This window comes from Lampetra planeri, chromosome 23, assembly GCF_965212315.1.
Source record: "Lampetra planeri chromosome 23, kcLamPlan1.2.h2, whole genome shotgun sequence".
Lineage (NCBI taxonomy): Eukaryota > Metazoa > Chordata > Hyperoartia > Petromyzontiformes > Petromyzontidae > Lampetra > Lampetra planeri.
This window is the reverse complement of record NC_136129.1, coordinates 5,569,799-5,596,213: the sequence shown is the minus strand read 5'-3', so window position 1 is coordinate 5,596,213 and position 26,415 is coordinate 5,569,799. Positions and strand designations below refer to the sequence as shown.

The following is a 26,415-nucleotide window of genomic DNA, read 5'->3' as shown; positions in this document are numbered from 1 at the left end:
TGTTAAAGTGCAGTATTGCACGTGAATGGATTTTGTTGCTGTAACAGTTCACCCTCTGCTCTCTATTTTGAGCTTGTAACAATTAAATGAGGCTTTCCCTTCTTCTTCATTCCTCCTGCATTCCCTTAGAGATTTCCCCAGCATCCATCTCTGCGTGCTCATCTCTGCCTTGTCAAGCACTCTTTCTCCTTTATTCCGTCAGTGCTCGCATCTCTGCACCGTATAAAGTGACACTGTAGCACCTTACCTAATACTCCCTCGCCACATCCCCTCCATGTTCTGTCTGGTCACGCCACGTGTCTTGTACCCACATCCCATGTCCTGCATCCCATGTTTTGTGTCCCATATGCCCATGTTCTGTGTCCCATCTCCTCCTGTGTCCCGTGTCCCTCACGCTTTTTTCTGTCTTTCGTGTACAGTGCCGGCTGTGACTCGTTGGCTGCGCCTGTCGGACGTGACCCACAGCACGATGACCGTGTCCTGGCAGCCGTCGCGACGGCCGGTGCAGCACTACCGCCTGCGTTACCAAGCCGCAGGCGTCGACCCAGAGGAGGTCAGAAGTTATGAACAGGGCAGGGGAGGTCACGACCTTGTGCTTCCTCCAGGACAAGAGGCCAAAGCCACCCGTGTCAATCTGTGGTAACTTCGGTTATCCTAAAATTGGACTTGGCCTCGACCATGGAAATGTGGGATTTCCACCAATGGCTACGGGGCCACGAGTGGAAATGGGCATGGGGAGACACTTTAACTTGGTTCGCCTATCGTTGTCTTCTGGTGCAAGTTTAGGGCACGGACCACGCTCGCGACGAACATTGTCGGCCTAAGCCAGAGCTGCGCCCTGCCACGTTTCACACGGGCCACCGTGACCGCCGTGCGTCTCCCTGAGGAGTGTCCGCTCTCCCCCCCGCAACCCTCGTGCGCAGGTCGTTGTTGACGCGAGCTCCACTTCGACCGTGCTGAAGGACCTCATCTCCAACACGCGCTACAACGTCACCGTGACGACCGTGATCACTCAAGGAGACATTGAGCCGCTGACGGGGGCCGAGACCACACGTACGCGCACACGCATATATATTTGCGCGATCTAACCCAAAAACCTCTGTTATAGATAATAAGCTTACGTGTTAAACTGCACACACACAAAGACAAAGATCTCCCATTTGGCCTTTTAATAGACAATTGTGTCAAGTGCTGTTAGCACTTGCTGGCTAGGCGCAGCCCTCGACAGGGCCCCGGCACGACTCAGTTGTAGAGTGGAAATAGGGGCTACAGCTCTCCCGGCTAAGCGAACTACTGTCGTGATGGTGCAGTTGTGAGCTCTGTGGTTTGATTGCTCCACCCTGCCTGTGGTTGGGGGGATTGTCGTGACAGTGAGGAGCCCCCCTCCGAGGAACATGCGCTTCTCGGAGGTCAAGAAGGATTCGTTCCGCGTCACGTGGGACGCGGCCGCTCCCGACGCGCAGCTCTACACCATCCGATGGACCCCACGCGACGGAAGCCCCTCCAAAGAGGTGTGCAGCACCAAGACCTCAGAGGCTGCTCTGCCAAAAAACACTCACTTTTTTTCCCGTTTTTGTCCCCAAGAACCCAAAAGCACAACGCAGACATCCGAGAGGGAAACAGATCACGATCGCGTAACAGTCCAGAGAAATACGCCCTCAAATAGGTGACCGACTGGAAGCACTTGGGCTTACTGCCCTACCACCATATTGCCAACAATTCGGGAGCAGCATATTTTCAGGGGGGGGTGGGGGAAAGAGGGAAGAAGGGGAGGGGCGGAGACACTCACGGTTTTTTAAATCGTAATTAACCGCATATGTGGCCACACCCGGCTTAAGCGGGAAGGCAAAATAGGCAGACGCCCAGGGCGGAAAATTAGAAGCGGCGGCAAAATTACGGAGGTGGCCACGGATGGATTTAGTGGGCAGCCACCTGTGCCAGCGACCGACTTGAGAATGTGGACATTTTTTTCCGTGTTTTTGATCGTGAGAAGGCAAGTTAGAACGATAACACCTTTTCCCACACCGCATAGGTTTCTGCTTGTGCCGCATGCTGTTCAGCGCGATGTCCGACGTTTCGCTCCACGTGCCCCGGGGATTCGTCCCCGGGGATTTGGTGAATTTGGTTCCTGAAGAATCACCCAGAACGTGGAGTAAATCGGCGGCTGTTGTGCCGACCAACACGCGGTACAACCCTAAAATACAACGGAGAGCTACTCTTCCAACAGCAGTAATTAACATCCTGCAGGTGTTGGTGGCCAAGCCAGTGAGATCATTGCCACGTGTTTCTGAATTTACGCTCTCATTGTCTGCGTTCACGTGATGTCACGCTTGCGTCTGTGTGTGTCCCATGTGTTCCTCGAAACGTTGTTTCTGATGTTTGGAGAAGTATGGTCAGGTGCTCTGGGTGTTTTCCACTCGTCCGTGTGTTCCCTATACCTCCGAGTGCCTGTCCAACTGTATCTGGGTGGTCCATGTCCTCTGCCTGTTCCACCCTTGTCGTCCGTCCGCTCACTCCAGCCTCCCCCATTCCCTTGTCCGTGTTCGCACCGCTCAGACAATCGTTGATGGCGACGTCACGAGCACCGTGCTACCGGATCTGTCCGAGGACACGGAGTACGTCGTCACCGTGACGGCAGTGTACCCCGACGAGACCGAGAGCGACCCGCTGTCCGACGCCCAGAAAACCCGTACTCCATCGCACGTCACAGCCGCGCTCTGGCCACGCACGCTCACAACGCACCAGCCTACAGCGCAGCACCGCACCACAACGCGTCCCACCAGGCCACCCGTATCACTTCCCATAATGCACCGGGGCACGCTTATAACTTCTCATAATGCACTACGATGCAAGGACAGATCCCATGATGCACCAGGGTACCTATATCACGAATGGGTAGCACACTGGACTTCCAAACCAGAGGCCGCCGGTTCGTCCTTCTGGGGTGGCAGTTGGAACAGTGGGGAAAGTTCCAGAACAAAAACAACCATGTCACATGAGACATCAAAAACATTGCACAAGCACAAATCTATGATGTTGCTGTGGTTATCGTGTATTGGCTTTGCGATGTCTGCATGCAGCATGTAATGCGTGTGTTGTTTGTGGTTGTGTTTGTAGTGGACGGGAAGCCTCCACCCACTTCTTCTCCAGGTGAGAGCATAGTCTTGTTGTCTGCGCAATGTTTAGCCCACAGATGATGGTGGCGATAATGATAATGATGATGTCGTTAAAGTTAACATTGAGGTGGTGGAGGTGGTGGTGGAGGTGGTGGTGTAGGTGGTGGTGTAGGTGGTGGTGGTGGTGGAGTGGTAGTGTAACGGTTAGCGCGCTGTGCTACTCACCTGGCGATCCAACACCTGTAAAGATTATCTGAACCGGTTCTGGGCCCCCCCTAGGCTGACTCAAAATGAGTGCCTGGTGCAATGTGTAAATATTGCCACTATAGACAAAGGCAGTCGGGCATGGTGCTAGCCACCAACCCCCTCGTCTGTCGTGCCAACCTTAATAGGTGCTTGCTAACAGCCCCAAAAGTCTGTTAAGGTAATACGGGGATCTTTGTATTTTGATGGTGGTGGCAATGATTCCACTTTTGATGACAGTGACTATGGCTGAAACTATTTACCCATCTTGCAATTCAATACTGATTTGTTGTGACTCGGAGTAGTGTTTAAAGTCAAGATACGACTTTTTTACCATTGCGGTGAATGGCAGCGCCCTTAGACGGTGAAGATGGTGATTTCGGCGATGTTAATGATTCATGCATCAATGTTGATGACTTCACTGATGATCTTTGTAGTTAGTATTTCACTCTCATGGTGCTGATGGTGATCATTGTGAGAATAATGGTAAAGCTGAGAGTATCAGTGATGATGATGGTCATTACGAGAATGACATCGACAAACGATGGTGTTGGTGTTTGGCGATGATGACGATAGTGATGTTGACAATATTGATGATGTTGATGGTGGTGGTGTTTGACAGTCATTATGATGACCATAACGATGTTGACAATGGTGCAGTGCATGACGATATTGAAGGTGGTGGTGGTGGTCTCTGCCAATGATGATGATGACGATAGTGATATTGAGAATGTTGTTGATGGTGGTGGTGATATTTGGCAGTGATGATGATGACTATATCGACAGTGTCTGGTAGGCAACGCTGTGTTGCCTGGGTCATGTAGCCCGCATGCCCAGCCACCGCATGTCCAAACAGCTTTCGTTCGGCCGAATAGAGGGGGCTAAATGGGCGCGGCATGGGCCAGATAAGAGATAGAATTATGAGGTACGGGAAGATATGGAGCTGAGTGGATTTTCCAATAACTGGTACCAGCAGTGCCAAGATCGGTTTCTGTGGAGGAGGTTCGTGAAGGACACTACCGGGCAGTTGGAGGTAGTCACCCTCCAGCAACAATGGAGGGCAGATGAGCGAAGCTCACAACATTGAGCAGAGAGCCAGGTGGCTAAAACACAGCAAGTTGGCACAGTAGGGGGCAGAGGTGGTGCATCAGCCAGTCATCTCAGTCAGTCAACCCATTGCACCTGGGTCTGTCCCATGACCTCCAGCCAGCGGGCGTTCAACACTTCACGTGGCCTTAAAATGCGCATAGCCTGGCACAAGCGGCCTGGTGATGTCAACTTCACTTAGTGGTGAATATCAGTTGTTGTTGTTGCTGGTGTCTGGCAGTGATGATGATGATGACGATAATGATGTTGAGAATGTTGATGATGTTGATGGCGGTGGCGATGTTTGGCAGTAATGATGATGACGATAACAATTTTGACGATGGCGCAGTGCTTGGCAGTGACGGCGTTGACGATATTGACAGCGGTGGTGGTATTCGGCAATGTTAAAAATGTTGATGGTGCGGTGCCCGGCAGTGATGACGTTGACTATGTTGACGGTGGTGGTGGTGTCTGGCAGTGCGCGGCGCGCCCCGTAATGTGCAAGTGCGTGACGAGACGACGACGTCAATGGAGGTGGTGTGGGACCCAGCCGATGGGCCCGTGCGACTCTATCGCATCACCTACACGCCCCCGGATGGGATGGGCCGCTCGGAAACGGTGCGGCCACCTCGGTGACCCCACTCCACACCCACGCTGTCTGCCTTTTTGCTGCCCACTTTTTCATTAATCTACTGTCCTTGAGCTGCCCCATCGTGCTCCCTTGTTGAGCCGTCATCTTATCGCTCCTCGGCCTTTTGGACCTTGGAGGCCATTATCGTTTCCTTCAACCAATATCTCCCGGCGGTGCTCTCTCAGTCCATCGCTGCGTCTTTCAACTGAGACAGCTTCCACCCCGCCCAGTGTTGGATATTTGACGTCCACTGAGACCACAGTCTTCTCCTGGCACCTTCCAGTGTTCCCTCTATCACCATCCTTTGCAGCCAGTCACCATCCATTGTGGTGATGTGTCCAGGATATTGCAGTTTCCTGTACTTGACCTCACTTAGCAGGCCTTAATTCATTGTCCCATGGTCTCATCACAGCCAATTCCAGAGCAGATGTTTTGACGGATTGGAATGATGGAACAGTTAAGATTTAATATAATAGATATATTTTTTACATATATATTCATCTTTAGGTCGACTTTGTCGTTGATCTGTGCTGACCTAGGTGACTGTGCCCGGGCGCCGGTCCTCAGTGAAGCTGCAGAAGCTGCGCGCGGGGACCAAGTACCGCTTGCAGGTCACCGCCGTCTACCCGGAGGGAGATGGTGACGAGTCCTCCACAACCGGCACCACACGTGAGTCTGCTCCCTCCACTCCACCCCCCAACCCCACCCCCAACATCCAAACCTCCTGGCAGTCACCTGACCACAACCTCCCAGTTCAGTGATTTTGAGCATGATCTGTGGGTGTGCACCTGCAAAACCGGCGACTTGGAGGTGGGGTTAGAAGCGGCGAGGGGGGAACGTTTTCCTCACCGAGAGCCGAACAGGGCTTCCGCGTAATTTTGGCAGTAGGCCACACGTATGTTTGTATGTATGTATGTAATGTACGTGGAACTTCTTTGGCACTGTACGTAGCCAACGGTGCACACTTAACACGCACACCTCAGGTCACTTCTGTCACTCGCAAGAGGTTCAATGTGATGCTCGTCCTGTAATGCAGCAGATACTTTTCTATTAAAGGCATGTCTTCGTCACGTGCTGTGACGCACCGAGCATGGTTAGAGATTGACGGTTTGCGATAAAAAAACTCACAATAATTGACACATCTTAAGGATTGCTACTGCCCATCACGTTGATCGCACTCGTGCACCACGCTAAGCGGAACAAAAATAGGTAAAGTAGAGCACCCGTCTGTGGATTCTAAAAGGAGACGAGACGAGAGGAGGGATGAACTAATGTTGTTATTGTTGTTGTTGCCGCTCGGCATGTCGCAGTTCCCCAAGCTCCGCCCCGGAACCTGCGCGTGTCCGACGAATCGTTCACGCGCTTCCGGGTCACGTGGGAGCGAGCGTCGTCACCGACCATCGGCTACCGCGTCGTACATCAGCGTAAAGGTGGCGTACACACAAAGACAAAAAGATCCCCTGTGTAGCCTTAACAGACTGTTGGGTGGGGGAAGTGCGGATAGTGAGCACATTTTGAAGGCTGGAACGGCACACGAGGGGGCAGGTGTACGCACATACACACACGTGAACACACATACTCATGCCTACACAAAGACAACTATGTAGCCTGTAACTGACTTTTGCAGCAAGTGCTGTTAGCGAGCAACTTTGAAGACCAGCACGGCACTTTCAGGGGGTCGGTAGCGAACACCACACCCGACCACCTTTGTCTCCCCAGTTAACCTAGGGGAGGGTCTGGCCCCGTTGAATTACTCGCCACCGATTTTGGCTTTCGGCGGGAATCGAACTCAGGTCACCGGGTTCATAGAGCAGTGCGCTATCAACTACACTCCCGCTCCCCACATGCACGCGTACACACACACACACTGCCATTCGCGACACTGTTATTGCAAGAGGCAACATTTCAATCCCTGCTTCTTTCCTCACACAGCACGGTTTTGGGACTGCCCCTCCATCGTCTCTTTTCCCAAGTTACCATGACCCTGCTCAATACAAGAAGCTACACTATTGTTAGCACTCTTCGTTGGCCGGCCACTTTTCTTCGTAGTTCTTGGGCCAGTAGCTGCGAAAACAAACAAGAAAAATACACAACTCCCTTCGCAACATTCTAAATCACTTTTTACAGCCCAACTGTTTGTCCTGACCTGCCTAAGGGTGCCCACTATTCATCCAGACGGCACAAAAATAAACGCTTGCTGCGGCGCGTTAAGAGATCTCTCCATCATGGCACGCGGAGCTCCGAATGGCGTGCCGCTTGAACTCTGCGCTCTCACCAAGACGACCGAGGGCGAGAACGCCGGGGAGCCTTGCGCCATCACGGCCGCTTGCAGCTAAGGTTCCACTGTTGTGCACGTACAGTGGGATCTGGATACAAGTGTTGTAGCACAATTCACGACTCCAAGGCAGGTTGCTGTTAGGGGCTTACGCCAGGTTTGTTAAGGGCTTGCGCCGAACCAAAACCCCCCTAGCCTATAACTCCCCAGGGGCAAGGTACTGGGATCCCTACACCCCGGCTAACTCGGCTCTCCTCCCTGCCCCGGGCCGGGACTACCCCAACCTCGGCCGGTCGGGCGGAGTAGCCTCCCCTAGCCTCGTGTGAGGATCAACTACCCGAGTCCCCACTCCTACCCCCGACGAACCCCGGTTACATCCCGGGTCCCCCTTTAAATACCCCCCTGGGGGTATGACGTCACCGTCCCCCAAGGCCCACCTGACGTCACGTTCTGCGACGCCACTCTCTCCGAGAGCGAGCGTGACGTGATGTCACCCACTACACCTCTACACAAGCACACCCCTTGGGAGGAAGTCTGTGTGTGCTTATATCCAAAATAGTGTGCTAATATCAGAAGCTGCCCTTCGCCTGCCCCCCCCCCCCCCTCACTCACCAGTGCAATATTCCAAAGCACCAGATTGTGGAATTCCCTTCCTCGTTCAACGAGGAAATCTGAATCTGTTACACTTTTAAAATCTCGTTTTAAAACTCACTTGTTTTTACTCCAGGCTATCTCCATACCTTGAACTTCATGTAAAGCGCTTAGAGGCCTTGAGCGAATAGCACTATAGAAGTAGAGCATGGCGTCTCGCGACCGGGAAGGTTGCGATTTCAAATCCAGGTTGTGGATTGGCTCGGCCGATCATCCCTCCAGGGTCAATAAAATTAGTTCCACTTTGTATGGAGGTCAACAGTGGGCGTGCCATTGGATTTATCTGCCCCCGCCATATGAACGCATTATTTCCACCACTGGCTTAGGGCTGTGAACAGGAGATGAACACCGCCTCAACGCTCTTTTGATGAAGCAATCACTTTGGAGAAACACTTTGACTTTGCTTGTATGTGTAGTGGGGGGGAGGACAACAAACTGAACACAAAAAGCAGTTCTAACCTGGTTCTCACCTGGGCGCACAAAATGAAACTTGAAACCGGAACTTCACCCCCCAATGTCTGTTGTTCTCACAGCGGGCGGAGCTCCCAAGGAGACGTTCGTCGGCGACGACGTCAACTCGATGATGCTCACCGAGCTGGATCCCGGGACCGAGTACAACGTCACCGTGTTCGCCACATACCCCGGGGGTGCCAGCGAGCCCGTCAGCGGCACAGGGAGAACGCGTGAGCAACTGTGCACCCCCACACGCACGCACGCCCGCCCACGTGTTTTTTTAAATTCTAATTTAACGCAAGCACGTTACAAAGCGCCGATCACAGACAGGAGGGGGAACAAATGTTCCGTGAACAGGAACCCGAGATCAGCGCGACAGGGCCCAATGAAGGGCGAAAAGCTCGTTCGGATGTTTACGACTCCCCACCTTCGTAGGCGCGTAGACTGAAAGGCATTCTTTATTCATGTCAAGCTAGAGAACAGAAGTTAATTTGTTTCATTCAATCAAAACGACAGTTCTCCCCCCCCCTCCATTCACCCAGACAGACAGGGGGCCAAATGAACATATTGGTGGTACACCGGTGCGCGGTACAAACAAATAAATAAATCGATTAGACAAATAATAATAATACAAAAATCCCACGATTCCCAACCCCGGTCACAAAATTTTGCGGAGTGTGTCAAAATCAGTTCTTGTGATGTCGAAACAGTCGTACGACGAACGTTGTCAGTAGCTGAACACGAAGCTTTGCAGTCTGTTGCCGTATAGCACCCAGCCTGATGACGATTGACTGCTCCGTGTTCCAAAGGCAGATTTGACCCGTGCCCTTGACTTGGTCGGACGGTTCCTCGATTCGTTTCCAGAATTATTTCATGGCGGACGGTGCCGTCAAAAGATTCTGACTCGTGTCACACCTTCGAATGGGTAAGCAGCTGCTGAATCCAAGGCAACTGCTGATGGAGAGTCTGTAGTTCACTCGAGGGCAACAGCGACATCGTCAGAGTGTTTTATGAGCATCGGTGTGTTATGCTGCACCGGTGTACCGCCATTACGTCTAAATACTGAGGTTAACACAGCAAGCAACACGTGTGGCCATTGTTGTCTCTCCAGTGCCGCCAGTCGGTATTAGTTTAAGGCTGAGTGAATCGAGGCGAAACCCATAAAAGGTTCAAATACCACTTGCAATTGATGTTTTACATGCACAGGAATCGAACCTTGGTCACCAGGATCGCGGGGTAAGGTGGTATCCGCCGAACCTTACAACAACAACAACAATTAACATCCACCACCAAACGGCGGTGTTGTCACCGCGGCCACTGTGCCAGGCTAGGTGCGCTTTGAGGGAACGTGAAGTGATAAAGGCTTACTCTCGTGGGTTGAATGACTGAGATGGCTGGCAGATGCATCACCTGCACCCACCAATCAACCACCTTGCTCTGTTTTAGCCACCCAGCATTCTGCCCATTCTGAACATCACTCCTCCATCCTTACGTAAGGTGTGCATAGCAGCCACTTTCAATTACTCAGAAGTAAACACAATGAGCCTCTTCAACAGAAGCTGATCTTGACAGAGTTTATACCAGCCCTCGGCATGTCCATTCAGCTCCAAATCCTCCTGCACCACATCAGCCCATATCCATTGAGCTCTATCGGTCCAAACAGAAGCCGTTTGTGCATGTGGTGTGGCTGGGCATGTGGGCTACATGACCCTGCCAAGATATTCCCGCCTGCCGGAAGAGCCCACTGATGGGACCATGTCCAGGTCTTTCAAGTAACTGTAAGATCCTCACACAGTCCAGTCTGGATAAACCCGGGATGGATCGTGGCCAGGCCGGCTTTAATGTTTCAAGCTGGCAGAGACATTCTGGTAAAGGGTTTCACGTTTTGCAAGCATTGAGAAAAGACGGGCATTAATGTGGCCGAGAATAACTGGCGTGACATGACTTATTCTGAATGAAACTGCTGCAGCCAAATCAGACCTGGCCATGAGTACCCTAAGCCACAAAGACAAAGATCTCCATATAGACATTTACAGACTGTTAGGCAAGCGCTCTGAACGAGCACCTATGAACGCCGGCACAGCACACGAGGAGGTGGGTGGCCAACACTACGCCTTTGTATACCCATTGGCGATGTTGACACATCGCACCAGGTACTTACTTAAGGCTGAGTCGACTTAGGGGAGGCTTAGGTCCGGTTCAAAGATTTACCACAGTTATTGTTCATGAGCAGGAATCAAACTCAGGTCGCCGGGTTCGTAGTGCAGTGCGCTAACCTCTACACTACCACTCCCTCCCCCCCCCCCAACCACACACATATGCATGCACACACACATACCAGAATGCACAAAACATATGGGCCGACACAGCCAATTTTTTTTTGTGTGCGCATGCACATGTGTGTTTTTGTAAATGCAGTGCATTCATTTGGCCATAGCCATGGAGAGTTTACTACGCCGTACTTATCATCCTGGTGACCAGGATGTAAGGATGTAATTCCTCGTCCAGGGTGAGTTTCAATAGGGTGCATCTAAAACTGTCCTGGGCCACCCCTAGGTCAGCTCAGACCAAAAATTAGTAGCTGCTGCAATGTGATCAACATGAGCTACTGGCAGAGGTGATGGTGCGTATGTGCTTCGTGTTTGTCGACAACACACCCTGGTTGAGTTCTGCCAGCTCTAATAGGTGCTCGCTCGCAGCACTTGCCTTTGTATAGGTACGCAAATGTTATTAAATGTGAAGTAATGCAATTGCAACTCTAGTGATTATTATTAGAGATCCAATATTAAGGGGTGAAGTGGTTATTCAAGTTGTTGACCCATCTGCACTTTGAAACCCGCAACCTCAATTTGATTCCCAAGCAATACCTGAACCGGGCCTGGGCCAACCCTTTCACCAACCCGCACTGATGGAATATGGTGAAACAAATCCCACGACCGACGTGGCATGGGGAGGCCTTCATCCAGCAGTGGATTGACAAAGGCCTGGAAGCTACTTTTTTATTATATTATGATGATTATTATTGTAAAAAAAGTGGCTAGGCAAGCATGTTCATTGGGTCGTTAAATTAAAACAACATTGCATACATCAGCCACTTGGCCTTGCTCCAGATTACATTTTTTCTCCGTGGCATTGTTAATAAAAAACATGCCATCAAATAAGTGCACATTTGGACCGGGTTTTGACTTTACCGAGATTCACCAGTGAGGTGCGGACATGTGTGTGCGTGTACATGTGTGTGCGTGTACATGTGTGTGCGTGTGTGTGTGCGTGTACATGTGTGTGCGTGTACATGTGTGTGCGTGTACATGTGTGTGCGTGTGTGTGTGCGTGTACATGTGTGTGCGTGTACATGTGTGTGCGTGTGTGTGTGCGTGTACATGTGTGTGCGTGTACATGTGTGTGCGTGTGTGTGTGCGTGTACATGTGTGTGCGTGTACCTGTGTGTGCGTGTACATGTGTGTGCGTGTGTGGAGCAGTAGTATAGCGGTTAGCATGCTGTGCTACAAACCCGGGTACCCGAGTTCGATTCCCGCTCACGGCCAACATCAGTGACGATTATCTCAACCGGTCCTGGGCCTGCCCTAGGTCGATTCAGCCTCAAATGAGTACCTGGTGCAGTTTGTAATAACATTTCCACTGGGGAGACAAAGGTGGTCGGGCGTGGTGCTGACCACCCATCCCTTTATGTACTGTGCCGGCCTTCATAGGTGCTCGCTAACAGCACTTGACCCCAACAGTCTGATAAGGCTACAACAGGGGGTTTTAGTCTGTGTGTGTGCGTGTACGTGTGCACGCGTTGCCCGTCGCAGTGTCCCAAGAGGCCCCTCGGAACCTGCGTGTCACGGAGGAGTGGTACACACGCTTCCGCGTCACGTGGGACCTCTCTCCTGTCCAGACCAACGGCTACCACGTCACCTACCAGCCCAAAGGTAACTCGTCTTCTCTCTCTCTCTCTGCTCAACACGAGTCCAAAACATCTAAGTCTTGCCTCCCTGAGCTTCTGGTGAACATTGGTAAAACCCTACTACTATGGCTCTAAATGCTTCGTTCGTGTTCCTTATCCTGAGAGTTATTCCCAATATCATAAACTATTTAAAAAAACTTTTTTGTATTTATTAGGTAAGGCCCACTGAGCTCTAAAGAGCTCTTTTTCAGAAGCGACCTGGACACAAGTGGTAGCCCAACTAAGTGGCTTACCATGTGGACATTGATAGAAGGCAAACACTCTGAACGCATGTTTCTAAATGTGGAGGGGAAAAGTGGAGGACCCGGAGAAAAATCCATGCGACCACGGAGACAACATGCAAAGTCCGAATATACAGGCATCTGAGGCGAGATCGAACCCATGACCTCATGTATACCAAGCAAGGGAGTTAACATCTCGCCACAATGGCACCCTGAGCATTCTCAATTCTGTGCTTTCAAGTGTCCCTTTCATTTGCCTTTCTTCCTTCGTTATCACGTCTCTGCACAGTATTCAAATATTTCACCTGAATAATCGCTCGAGTTGAAATATCACCGTTGGAAAGTGTCCATTCTTTAAATAGTCAGTGAACGAATGAACCAAGTACCATATTTTCCAAATTATAAGGCTCAAGTTGAAGAGTTTTGTGGTTTATTTCATTTAACCAAGTGAGAACCCAAGAGACCAGGAAAGCATAATTTTTAAAGAGTGATCTGGGTCACCAAAAAAAAATTAAAATAAATATAATCATAAAAAAACATCGATGAACAGAATTTAATTAAAACAACAACATTGCAGAAGAAATCGAAAAAAGTGCACAAACATAAACTTAATTCGAAAAAGAAAGATAATTTCCCTGTAATGATATTTGGGTCAGATACATCACTCGAAAAAAACCCATTCAGAATAAAATATATAAAAACACTTTTTTCCCACTATAATTTAAATAATAAGTTGGGGAGGGGAGTGTCTATCTTATAATCAGATTCATATAAAGACATTACTGTATAACCTTATTGACTGGATTTCTATAACTTTATTTCGATGCATTTATTGTTGAGACCGGGCACACAATTTTGAGGTGTGTCTTACTTTCCGGAGCGTCTTATAATCCGGAGAATACGGTAAAGGGAAGGAAAAAAAGTTTGTGGTTTTCTTGCATAGATGAGCGTGGTGGGCAGGTACTCATATTTGTCTTAAAAGCCTGCGGTGGAAATTTTTCATTCCTGTGGCAGGGACGCGTTCATCCATAACGTAACTAAACCGTTGACTTCCACGAGTGGTATTCGTGCTATTAAGCCTGGGAGATGGGTGAAGTGTTCAGATGAGCCCTCAACCGGGATTTAAACAGTCTTGCCCTGCTCACTGATCGTTGTGCCCTACAGATGCGCAGTGATGTAAAGTAATGATATAAACATCGTTTATTTACCCGGGAAAATGTTAACTGAGTCTCAAGACTTTTCTCAAACAGGTCTGTTGGGAATGCTATTACGAACATGTTTTTTTTCATGGGTTTAAATTTGTATTATTATATGGGAGGAAATCAAAGTGTCTGGAGATAACCCATCCTAATGGAAGAATAGCGCTCGAAAAAATCCGTTCAGATAAAGCTCTCTGATGTGTTTCTTTGTTGCGCCGCGTGTTGTTGGGCGTGACGTCCAACGTTTCTCTGCACGTGCCCCCGAAAAGCCAGACGCGCTACATCCCGACACCCAGATCGGAGAGCTCGACACAGCATGACTGTGAAAACTAAAGCGGTGATATCTATACGGAGTTGTCAAATGGCTCATTTTCTGTACCACCTTGCATGGGCAACCGTATAACCCAACAAAGGAAGACGGGCGACTCCCTCGCTGCCCGCTCGCTCACATGTGGATCTCTCCGCACAATCCAGCAACCTCACAGCTTACTCCACAGCGCTCGACCACAGCCGTGCACTGAATCATTGAACCAGCGGTGGGATGTGGGGGGGAGTCCCTTGGAGACAAACGATGCAATTTCTCTCCACGGCAAATCACTCACGGCAGCAGCAGCAGCAGCGTGAATTAAAGCTGAGTGTGAGGGCTGCTGCAGGTTTGTGCGGGCATGTGTTTCCAATATCGTGACATCATCAACACAATCCTTTCCTCTTCAGTCACCGCTTGCATTGAGTTAGATTACGCGCACCCGTGCACACACACACAAAAACGCGTGAATAAAATTAGCTGTTTAAAAAAAAAGAAACCCCTCTCAAACTTTCACCGGGCAAGTACCAGAGGCCATGCAATTACACGGTGATTGCGCAGAGAGGGGATTAATGAATAAATGTCACCCGCTTCCTCCGCACTGCCCCCCCCCCCCCACGTTAATAATCTCCCCGCTGATTTTAACTCCCCTAAATCGACGGTGCGGCACACATCCTCCGTGTTGCTCTACTTTAGGTTGCTTACGACCGCACCCCGCACCCCGCTCCCCTGCTTTTCGCGCAGTGTCGTGATATACGGTTGCAATAAGACGTGTCAAAAAATCCAAAGCGTGGAAGGAATTTGATGGCAAATGGGAACCACGTGTTGGGCCTGTAGGAGGCTGTACAACAAGTAGGTTGGCGAGCGTATCTATAGAGGGGTGGGGGGTGGAGGGTTGGTAGCAATTTTTTTAAATATTTATTGTCCGGTTTACTGGCCCTCCTCGACAATATTCAACAGGGAAATTGCTTAACATGTTCGGCTAGCATGGCGCTCCTGAAACTTTGTCTGAAGACTCATTTGAGGGTTTCCCAGACACAAAGATGAAAACAAAAATAAGTACACGCACGGTCAATGCCGGTGTGATGGCATCGTCCTCAACCATCGCTTCCTTCCTTTTGCCAGTACAGTACTCGTGTTGTCCAGTTGACACCGAGCTGCCCCCCTTCCCTCAAGGCGTCCCTCTCATGAGCGGTGCACATTCTGCTCACATGTTCCACCTCTTGTGTGCATTGTGAGATCAGGTGTTTAGTTGCTTTGGTGGTTGTGACAGCTTCTCAATCGGATTATTACACGTCAAGTTGGATGTGCATGGATGTACCGTTGTGCATTTTGCAACCGTTATATAATTCACTGTGTAACAGATGTATTATTTTTTTGTTCCTGGGTAGTAAGTGTTATTTCCTAATTGCTTATGCCTCAAAAGTACAAAAATTGGCTATCATCCCCCACAAACTTTGCTTTTGTGACTAGGACAGTGATATTTAGAAATGTACATATTGTGTGCATTTGTGTCATTCCTTCACATAAAGTCCTGGTCACAAAAGCAAAGTTTGTGGGGGAATAATACTTTTGAGGCATAAGCACTTACTACCCAGGAACAAAAATCGTGTTACATGGTGATATAGTTAACGGTTTACTCTTTTTGTGAAGCTCAAAATTGACCTTATTGAGAGCCTTGGGTCCCACTGTCATGGGGGCTGTGGAATTTCGCCTCCAACTGCCTCAAGGGCTGCCAACAGAGATGAGCACTGCCCCTTGCCTCATCTAAGCTGGACGACACGTGGCGCCCGATTTTTCCCATCGTGACCAAACGGGCTCCAAAAAAAAACAACGCATCGCATTGGATTCGGCCTATTTAAACCCAGTTTTCTGGGATGAAGACATCGACGCTTTTTTCGTGAGCTTTGTGACCGTAATGGTTGCTTTTTGTGATACTGCATTGGCGGTGGTGCACAGAGCACAAGTTCCAAAATCTCCAACATATTCGTCATTAACAACTGCTCTGGATCATTGCCTGAAATGTACGATTATATATATGTGTGCTTTCCTGTTTCGGGCAGTGTTATTGACGATACGCGTTGGGGTTCATGAATTATCAGAACGCTGCTGATGACGGCGGCGATGGTTGTTGTGGTGGCTTGTTTGTGTCTTCCAGCGGGGGGGCAGCCCGTGCAGGTGACGGTGGCGGACGGAGTGAACACGGCCATGCTGAATAACCTACAGCCCGGAACAGAGTACGACGTGAGCGTCTCCGCCATCTACCCCAGCGGAGACAGCCAGCCCCTGCAGGGAGCCGGCCGAACCCGTGAGCATGTGCACATACACGTACGCACTTACACACGCTTACGCACGTTCACGCATACATGCACATGCGCGCACACACGTACATGTGTACACACATGCATACACACGTGCTCAAACACATAGATCCTCCTTCAAGAAGCTGCTCTGCTCTGGTTAAGCTAATTTAGCAAGTGCTCTGATCGTGCATTTGCCAAGGCTATGGGAAGAGTAATGATAAGGTGGGATGCTGCCGTGGTAATGCTTAGCACACTGGACTTGCAATTCAGAGGTCGCCTGTTTGATCCTCCGGTGTAGCAGTTGAAACAATGGGTATGTATTTTAAATTCCACTCCACCGTCCTCCCCGCCTCCCGCCTCTGTCCACCCAGCAGTATAAATGGGTTACACCAAAGTTAGGCAATCGGCAGGCCTCGTGTGATCTGGCCCACATGAAAGAGGAGGCCAAATACCCTCTAGAGGGGCTCTTTCGAGCTTCCTCTAGCGCAGGCCTTTCCGGCAACTGTGGCGGTAGCAATACATTTGGGAAGCGGTAAAGTAGCGGTTTGCGCGCTCTGTCACGAACCCTGTGACCTGAGTTCGATTCCGGCTCACGGCTAACACCAGTGACGATTATCTGAACTGGCCCTGGGCCTCCCCGAGGTCGATCGGCCTCGAATGAGTACCCGGTGCGATGTGTTAATCATCGCCACTCGAAATAAAAAGGCAGCCATTGCATTTCTACTGGCCACCCACCCCCTCATCGTGTGCCGTGCCGCCCTTCATAGGTGCTCGCTAGCAGCACTTGCCCCAACAGTCTGCTGAAGGCTATACAGGGGTCCTTTGTCATTGTGTGCCTGTGTGTGTGTGCGTGCGTCTCTTGCCCTCACGTCTCAGTCTCCCAAGAGTCTCCGCAAAACATGCGTGTGTCCGAGGAGTGGTTCACGCGGTTCCGCGTCACCTGGGATCGCGCTCCTTCGCCCACCAACGGCTACCGTATCGTCTATCGGCCTCGAGGTTCGGATCAAACACACGTGTGCGCATCTGCCACACGCGCACACGCACTTGTAAGCACACATCGTCGTCATCATCGTTATCGTCGGCGTCGAGCTACCATGTTGACGAATCCACCTGTAAACGTGGATTGATGTATTTGCCACTAGAGCGGACACTTCAATAAGTTACCATTGTCTTTGTTTTCGTCGTCATTATTTGGTAAAAAGTTTTTATTTGTATCAATCTGACTGTCTGAGCGTCGGTTTAGGATTGGCAGTGCGGAAACGTAGAGACCGACGATTCGCAACATTGTATTTTTCCGAAAGCGTGCTGATATCTCCATTTGTGCTGGGCAATTCCAACGATCGCGAGCCCGGAATGAGAATGCGACTTTCCTGAGTCGAGTACAAGTTTTAATGGAATTTACGAGGCCTTCGAAAACATAGGATTCACGGGTGTTTTGTTTTCAGAAGTGCCAAAGCGTGCCACCAAGTGGTGATCCTTGGATTTAGCACGAGCATCCCGTTCACTGGAACGGAGACACAGGAATTGCCATTGAAATTCGTGAGGTTTCTTTGACAACCTAGGACGTGTCCGTAGAGTCCCCTGCTCGTAGCGGGACTACGGATCTCTATACAAACACACACATGCTCTGATGAGCACGGTTGGCTACGCACGGTGCGAAAGAAGTTCAACATACGCACACACATGCGAACGAAAGGACGACCCTCATGGTAGCGGATTGTACGAACTTATTTGCTTTTCCTGCCCGTCTCATTGGGTGCCTCTGGTAATTAATGAAAGCTAAAGCAGCGTCGGCGGCGCCTGTGTGGGGTGTTCCAGCGGGAGGGCAACCCATGCAGGTGACGGTGGCGGATGGCGCGAACACGGCCATGCTGAATAACCTGCAGCCGGGAACGGAGTACGACGTGAGCGTCTCCGCCATCTACCCCAGCGGAGACAGCCAGCCGCTGCAGGGGACCGGCCAAACGCGTGAGCACACGCACGCACACACTCAAGAAACAAATACAAAGATCCCCGGTAAAGCCTTTAACAGGCCGTTAGGGCAAGTGCTGTTAGCGAGCACCTCTGAAAGGACCGGTATAGCAGACGAGGGGGTGGGGTGGCCAGCACCACGCCCAGCCGCCTTTGTCTCCTGAGTGGCGATGATTTTACGCACCGCACTAGGTACTCATTTGATGCTGAGTCGACCTAGGGGAGGCCCACGACCAATACAGATAATCGCCGCTGTTGTTGGCCGTGAGCAGGAATCGAACTCGGGTTGCCAGGTTCGTAGCGGAGTATGCTAACCGCTACAGTACCGCACACACACATGCACGTACGCATAGACAGGATAATGATTTGTAGTTATACTGTTATAGGGAGCTTGCTAAAATGTTTCGATAACTCAAAGTCCCCTAACCACATCTAAACCATTCCAATGCCCTGCTGCAGCTGTCGCTGTGCTGCGCGAGGCATACACATATCCGGCCTGCAAATGGGCATCATTAGTTTGCGAGTCAGGGGCGATGATGCTATGTGGATTTTCCCAATTAAGTAAATATTCGAGTGATTTTATCGAATCTGGATCGTGACGCTGGCACAAGCGGCCGACGTTTTAAAAGAACGTCACGGCGTGTCTAACATCCATTGCGAAGCGGGCGGTGCCTAGTTATGGTTAATGCATCAGCAGTATTCACCAGGGTGGCCGCGGAGCTCGAACCACAAGCTTCTGTAACAAGAGGCATTACTGTACGTGCCCCTCTTACCGAACACCTGTTAAGGCCGGCACGGCATGGCACGCAAAGGAATGGTCTGCCCACTTTTGTACTCCTAGGGCTGCTGTTGATGTACGACCTGTGTGTTCAGACTGGAGGCGTCTTCGTGTCTCTGTGTGCGTGGCCGTGTGTCCCAGTGTCCCAAGAGGCACCGCAGAACCTGCGCGTGACGGACGAGTCCTTCACGCGGTTCCGGGTCACGTGGGACCGCACGCTCGGGCCCACCAACGGCTACCGCGTCGTCTACCGACCAATCGGTGACCAGACGGCGCAGACGGCCACGGACCCAGACCGACACGCAGACTCTCGCCGTACTCCACAACATTACAGTGGCACCCACAGTGGCACCCATGCACTCACACCACGTAGATATTTTGGAGGGAGGAAATTAATTTGCCTAATATCTACAGCCATTTGTCAATCCACTGCTGGATGAAGGTATCCCACGGCTCCGTGTCGGTTGTGGGAGTTGTTTGACCATACTTCACCATGCTGGTCAGTGAGGGTTGGTAAATTGGGGGGGGGGAGGGGAACGGCACTACCTCATGTTCCTCTCCTCACCCCCGGATGCGCCGCTGATACTGCATAGCCATGCAATGTGAATTCTTATACGAATCACAACATCTCTCACCAGATCGTGAATAAATAGCACTTCCTTACAGCAGATAATTACGCATTTATGTTGATGTTTTGGGAAGATGGTCCTTCTTCAGAGCAGAGAGATGGCAAAATAATTTTGAGTGACTTATTATAGTTGGAGACTGCACCTCTGATTTCCTTTCCCCGTACCTCCGATTCGCACGGTTGGCTTCGTACGGTGCGAAAGAAGTTCAACATACATGTATACGGCAGAGTCATGCGATGAGCATCGATTCCCCGATCAGAAATGATTGTTACGTCCAAGATACAGCCATCGAATGGCGCGTGAGACAATCGACGACTCTATACAGTTTATACAAACGATATGCTTGTGTTACGTGTAGGCCAATGGACCGAACATAACCGTACAAACGAGACAACAGAGAGATGGCAAAAAAACGCGCCGAAACAACCACAATCGAATCCTGAATTCTAAACGAGTTGACAGATCGTCATTTTAACTTGGATTAGTTATCCCCCAAGACGTAATAACTGAGACTTGTGTTGGGTGTGGGGCAAATTTAAACCGTGTATATATATTTTTTAAAGAGCCCGACAGTTCCACGGCACCGTGACTGACCTTGCCGCCACGCGTGCTCGGGCTCCCAATGACAGCGGGCGGAACGCCCATGGAGGTGATCGTCGGCGACACGGACACCACGATGCTCACGAACCTACGGCCAGGGACATCGTACGATGTGAACGTGTACGCCCTGTACCCCGGCAACGGCGCCAGCGAGCCCATTCAGGGCATCGGCACCACGCGTGAGTAGCCGCCCTCATGCGCGCTGCCGTGGATGGATATTCGCAGAACCCGCCGTCGTACTCGTGATGTTTTCAACATCGCCCCCGTGCTCGACTTTCATCATCATCACCATCGTTATCACCATCATCATCACCATCATCATCACCATCATTACCACCATCATCATCACCGTCATTATCACCATCATCACCATCATCATCACCATCATCACCATCATTATCATCATCATCACCATCATCATCACCATCATTATCACCATCATCACCATCATTATCACCATCATCACCATCATCATCACCATCATTACCATCATAATCATCACCATCATCTTCACCATCATCAACACCCAGTGAGGAGGTTGAGCTTCCACCCAACACGTTTCTCATTGACATCTCGGGGGCGGGCAGATGAAGATGATCGTATCGTCACAAAAGGTATAGTTTTAGATTAACCTAATTATTATTATTGCCCGGTGGTTAAAGTATCATTGGCGAATACATAATGAATGTACAGGGGCCTTGTTTTCAGAAAGGCACCTTTAAAGGAATAACCTTTAACTGATTGATCAATTGAAATGCTGTGCCCCCTCGACAGTCATCCCTAAAGCGGTGAACCTGCGGAGTAACAACATCACGCCCAAGAGCTTCTGTGTGCAGTGGGACCGCGTTCGCGACGCCTATTCGTATCGCGTCGTCTTCGAGCCGGTTGACGGTGAGTGAGCCTCCAACGGTCACCTGATTCGTGCGCTCCATGCCTCGTAGTCATCATCATCATTGAACATCGGTAATGGCCAAGCCACTGCTGGATGAAGGCCTCCTGCCCAAGTCGCCACCATCCTTAATGGTCCCGCAATACAACCCAGCAACCCGCACCTCTGATTAGCGTGCTTGGCGACGTATGGTGCGAAAGAAGTTCAACATACATGCATACACACGCATGAGCCAGTCTAATCGCCCTCTCCAGCACTGTCCCTATTTTAGGCGCCCCTCAGTAGCTCCTCTGCAATCATTGGAATTACACCGAGATACAAAGAACGCGTAGATTAGGTAATATACGCAGGTTCAAGGCGCGACTTTGATGGTTAAGTAAAGCCTGTGGGCTTGCGACGGCGCACGCGTCGCTTGAAGGGACGAAGGCTGGCGATCGACAATTGACCTCGCATAGCTGATACTTTTACAGCGTCGGTGCATTCAGTTAATGGAATCATAATTTTCGGTTTTTTTGCCTGCTTTCCATTATCGTAAAAAACAGCACCGGACCGTGAATCTGTCAGTGAGTGACGCTCAGCAGAGTTTCAGCGTGGAAAAGTTATTTTTCTTTTTTACCAGGGCCACTGACTTTCTCTCCATCCCAAGAAAGGAGGAGCCCTCACCCTCTCCTGATTTGTCGCGCCGGTCTAATTGATGTCCACGAAAAAAAAATGCACAGACCCCCTTGCACATCACCATCGCCCAGTCAAGAACGCCCAGTCATTTATCCTCCCCTCCGCTAAATAATGAGTTATTGCCACTCCTGTGATCTGTAAATGCTGGAATGAGCTGGCGCTGCCAGCGGGAGTGCTGCCAGGCTACCGAAGCATGCTCTGCGCGAAGTACTGAGAAGAGAGATGCTGCTGCTGCTACTGCTGCGTTCTGAGCTTGAGCGCTTTGATGGAAAAGCCAGCGCACATGCTGTTGCATAAAACCAGGTGTGCGTGCCCAAATCTATGCGCGCACGATGTGCGTGTTTGTGCGTGCTTGCGTGTGTGCGCTTGCGTGCGTGTGTGTGTGCTGGATGGCATGCGCGGTGTATAATAAGTGTTCGCTAATGGAACCATCCACGGCTGTCTTGGTAGGCTAAATGGAGAGCATTTGTGTGTATGTATGTTACATGTCTGTTGGTACAGTAGGGGTTACAGCTGTTTCATCTGCCAGTCATGGCACCTGCGTCTGTTCCGTGATCTCCTGTCGACGAACCTTCAACATTTCACGTGGCCTCAAAGTGAACACATACAAATTTACATCAATCTGAGCACCAACAAAAAGCACCGTACAAGCCAATAGAATCAGGGTAAACGGATTGCACCAAGTCATTGGTCTAGTGTATGTATATTGAACTTCTTTAGCACTGTACGTAGCCAACCGCGCTAATCGGGAGGTGCAAGCAATGGTATAGAAGTGCTCCACGAGCAGTGGTGTAGTAGAAGTGAAACCTTTTCAGTCGTGACTTAAGAACATCGACAGGGCCCAAGTCCCAGATTGTGGCTGGAGGGGAGGGCGTTCTCCAGATGGGGGGAGCTACAGAAGGGCCCCTGTGGTCGCCCTCGGAGCGACGTCGCATCCTCCAGACGCAGGGACGACCCACATCCGCAAACATCGGTTCCCATGCAGGCGCTACATGGATCGTTGAATTGTGCGATTGTGGGGGTTGTGAGTGCTGGCGACCGCTTGGAGCGGCTTTCATCCAGCAGTGCATCAATCACGGCTGATGACGATGATGATGATGTGTTGTGGCAGGTGGCGACAGGCATGAGTTCCCGGTGCCGGGGAGCGTGACGAATCAGTGCGCGTACAACCTGGTCCCGGGCAAGGAGTACCGAGTCACCATCACTGTGGGTCTGCCGGATTACCAGGGCCCTCCCACCACCATCAACCAGCGCACATGTGAGTGCACGCACGTGCGCCAGAGGTCGCAAACGGGTTTTGATTCCTTACCCTACCCGTACCCGGCCGGGTACGGGTAGGGTACGGGTATCGGGTACCTGATTGCGACCTCTGGGATGAAGCCATGTTGCAGGCACGGGTGGGTTGATTCTAGGAACCTTAATTGTGAGAAGAGACAAGACGTTGGGAAATGAGTGACAAACAGTTACTCACCAGTGACTCACGGCCTACCCGTACCCGTACCCGGCCGCACCAGGGTCGCAAACGGGTACCCGTACCCGGCCGGGTACGGGTAGCCAGGTATCGGGTAGGGTACGGGTATCGGGTACCCGGTTGCGACCTCTGACGTGCGCCTACACTCGCATGCTCGCAAAGATCCCCCTGTACAGCCTTTAACAGACTCCAGTCAGTCTACCAATACCCGCCATTCGCCACTAGCACGGCACACGAGAGGGTGAGTGGTTAACACGACGCCCGGCCGCCTTTGTCTCCCCGGTGGTGATGTTTACACACCACATCAGGTACTTGTTTTAGGCTGAGTCGACCTACGGGAGGCTCAGGACCGTTTCAGATAATCGTCACTGGTGTTGGCCGTGAGCGGGAATCGAACTCGGCTCGCCCTGGATAGTAGTACGGCACGCTAACCACTGCACTAACGCTCCCCACACACTCACGTACTGTATAGACACTCACCTACACTGTCACACGCACTCACATACAAAACAAAGACAAAGTTCCCTCGTATAGCCTTAACAGACTGTTGGGGCAAGTGCTGTTAGCGAGCATCTACATACATACATGCACTCGCATGCACACACAGTCGCGCTATTGTAAGGGTAGGCACAGAGGCACTTGACCTCTGGTCACGCAGTGGCTGGGAACGAGGTTTGGGATTGTCGTGATCGTTTTTTCACAGTGCCGGCCCCAACATCAGCTCCCACAACTCCCAAGCCTCCGCCCACCATCCCTCCTGCACGCACAGGTACCGTTAATTACAGCCGTGCTGATGGAGACTGTGGTGATGATCATGACGATATTTTAAACAATGACTGCAATGATCATGACAAAATCTATGGACGATAATGCTTCGGCTCGTGCTGATGAAGATTATAAGAATGAAAGAGTAAAGGAAAAATCTACTGCCCTATTTTGCAACCACTTTGTAGCGTTTGTAGAAGAAGATAGTTGAAGTTGTTAAAAGATTCAACGATGATGTTGATGATAACGATGTTGATTTTGCCGATCGTGATGGGGATAAGATAGTGCCAGTGGTGTTGGTGGTGTTGGTGGTGACAATGATGATATCATTGTAGATGGTGACGATGATCATGACGCAGAATGATGCTACTGATACCACATTAATTACTTAAGTAACCCAGACCGAATAACTCGCTGACAGTGAAGTTCCTTGTGTTGTAGTCGTTGGTGGCGATGTTCATCTTGATCATTGCCTCGATGTTGTTGAGGACGATGGTCGTGCTGGCGAACATGGGCATGGTGAAAAAGGCGGACAACGTCGAGTTCCCCTAACTCGGTGGCGGCGGTGCCCCCCCCCTCACTCCCCCCCCACTCCACCCCCACCCCCCCTGCAGAGTGCAAGGGGGCGAAGGCCGACTTGGTGTTCATGGTGGACGGCTCTTGGAGCATCGGAGACGAGAATTTCCAAAAGGTCATCAACTTCCTGTGGAACATGGTGGGTGCCCTGGACCGCATCGGGCAAGACGGCATGCAGGTACAGTCCAGCGCCAACTTGCACGCGGGAGCGGACGCTGGGTCACGGGCAAACACTCGCACCACTTTCTCCGCTGTATGCCGAGTCAGCCTGATGGGACTCAGGGAACCGCCAGGTTGTCTTTTTTTCCCACTGCAAAAAAACTGAGCTTTGCTGCTATGATGTCACGCACTCATCGAACGAGTCGAGCCGCACGTCGGTGACGCTGTGTCCGCGCAGTACAGACGTACGTCACACGCAATGAGCGCATCATTAACTCCTCTGGCCCTACTCAGCCTGGGGCCACTTTTCAGATGCCTCGTGAGACTAGTGCATCGTGATTTGGTTCTGGCTCGCATGGCCAATTACCAGCGGGAAACCACCCGTACCATGAGGGCACATCCTATTAGCACGGTTGGCTACGTACAGTGCAAAAGAAGTTCAACATGCATACATACCGCGCTGGCACAGCTCGGATATACCAGTGGAAAAGAGGCAAGCGACACTGGAGGCCATGCGATGATGGTGGTGGTGGTGGCGGTGGTGCTGTCGACAGGTCGCGGTGGCGCAGTTCAGTGACACATCGCGATCCGAGTTCACCCTCAAGATGCACAATTCCAAGGAAACCCTGCTCCAAGCCATCACCAATATCCAGTACAAGGGCGGCAACACCAAGACTGGTAATGCACATAGACCGAAAGCTGGCCCTGCGTAGATATCATTTGCTGTGATGAAAGGGGCCATTACCCAAAACGTCGCCTGCTGTCCCTGTTTTAAGGCCTCACTCCAGTGTTATTGACACACGCGTTGAGTGGTTGTTGTTAATTGTGCTTGCGCACCACTGCCAGTACAGCCACAAAAACAAACAAAAACCCAAGTTGAATCAAGACCCCCCCGATCGCGGCAATTGATTGAATCGAGTGAGAGGTTAATTGTCGCATGCTTAGCACACACCCAAAACAGATGCACTCGACTACTTTTTACGAACCAGCGCCCTGCAAAGGGTCTACCATAGCAGCACTCTTGGAGAGGACCCCTCCTTACTTAGCGAGGCCCTGCGAAAAACAAGCCATTCGTACAAGTCTCTCAACTTGTCTTCTCCTCCTGCTGTGTAACAGCGGCACCTCATAAATTCTACATTTTGTCCTCGCTCGCACTCCATCGCTTAGCAATCTATTTTGTTGAATGCTAAATACAGCAATGCACCCCTCCCATCCCCACCCCCTCCCCCAATAATTAAACATCACCACATATGGTGCAGTGCTGCTTGCAGTAATGATTTATGTAGCTGTGGTGCGCACCCCTAATGCAATCTCCACCATGCCCCCTACAACCCCAACCACCCGCCTCACCCCCCTCGCTTTCACCTCTGTCTCTTCAGAGCTCACCCACAGAATGTTCTCAGTATCATCTAACATGAATCATTCATCCCTGGTGGTACCATGGCAGAGATTA

At 50.8% G+C, this 26,415-nt stretch overlaps 1 protein-coding gene across 2 annotated transcripts in view; it reads left to right on the top strand.

Moving 5' to 3' along the window:
• The window catches only part of LOC144726306 (collagen alpha-1(XII) chain-like), a 132,459-nt gene that overhangs the window by 83,309 nt on the left and 22,735 nt on the right, over nt 1–26,415 (top strand). For both annotated transcript variants that reach the window (XR_013587264.1, XM_078604899.1), the window contains exons 26-45: nt 420–553; nt 924–1,053; nt 1,372–1,511; nt 2,557–2,689; nt 3,118–3,150; nt 4,924–5,063; nt 5,616–5,745; nt 6,387–6,506; nt 8,536–8,685; nt 12,268–12,387; nt 16,305–16,454; nt 17,326–17,445; nt 18,268–18,417; nt 19,340–19,459; nt 20,457–20,606; nt 21,202–21,318; nt 23,103–23,249; nt 24,166–24,231; nt 24,842–24,981; nt 25,517–25,640. Coding sequence is in view for 1 of the 2 variants with exons in the window: in XM_078604899.1 (XP_078461025.1) it covers nt 420–553; nt 924–1,053; nt 1,372–1,511; nt 2,557–2,689; nt 3,118–3,150; nt 4,924–5,063; nt 5,616–5,745; nt 6,387–6,506; nt 8,536–8,685; nt 12,268–12,387; nt 16,305–16,454; nt 17,326–17,445; nt 18,268–18,417; nt 19,340–19,459; nt 20,457–20,606; nt 21,202–21,318; nt 23,103–23,249; nt 24,166–24,231; nt 24,842–24,981; nt 25,517–25,640 (2,514 nt within the window). In the remaining variant the exon portion in view is untranslated. The remainder of the gene's footprint in view (nt 1–419; nt 554–923; nt 1,054–1,371; nt 1,512–2,556; nt 2,690–3,117; nt 3,151–4,923; nt 5,064–5,615; nt 5,746–6,386; nt 6,507–8,535; nt 8,686–12,267; nt 12,388–16,304; nt 16,455–17,325; nt 17,446–18,267; nt 18,418–19,339; nt 19,460–20,456; nt 20,607–21,201; nt 21,319–23,102; nt 23,250–24,165; nt 24,232–24,841; nt 24,982–25,516; nt 25,641–26,415) is intronic.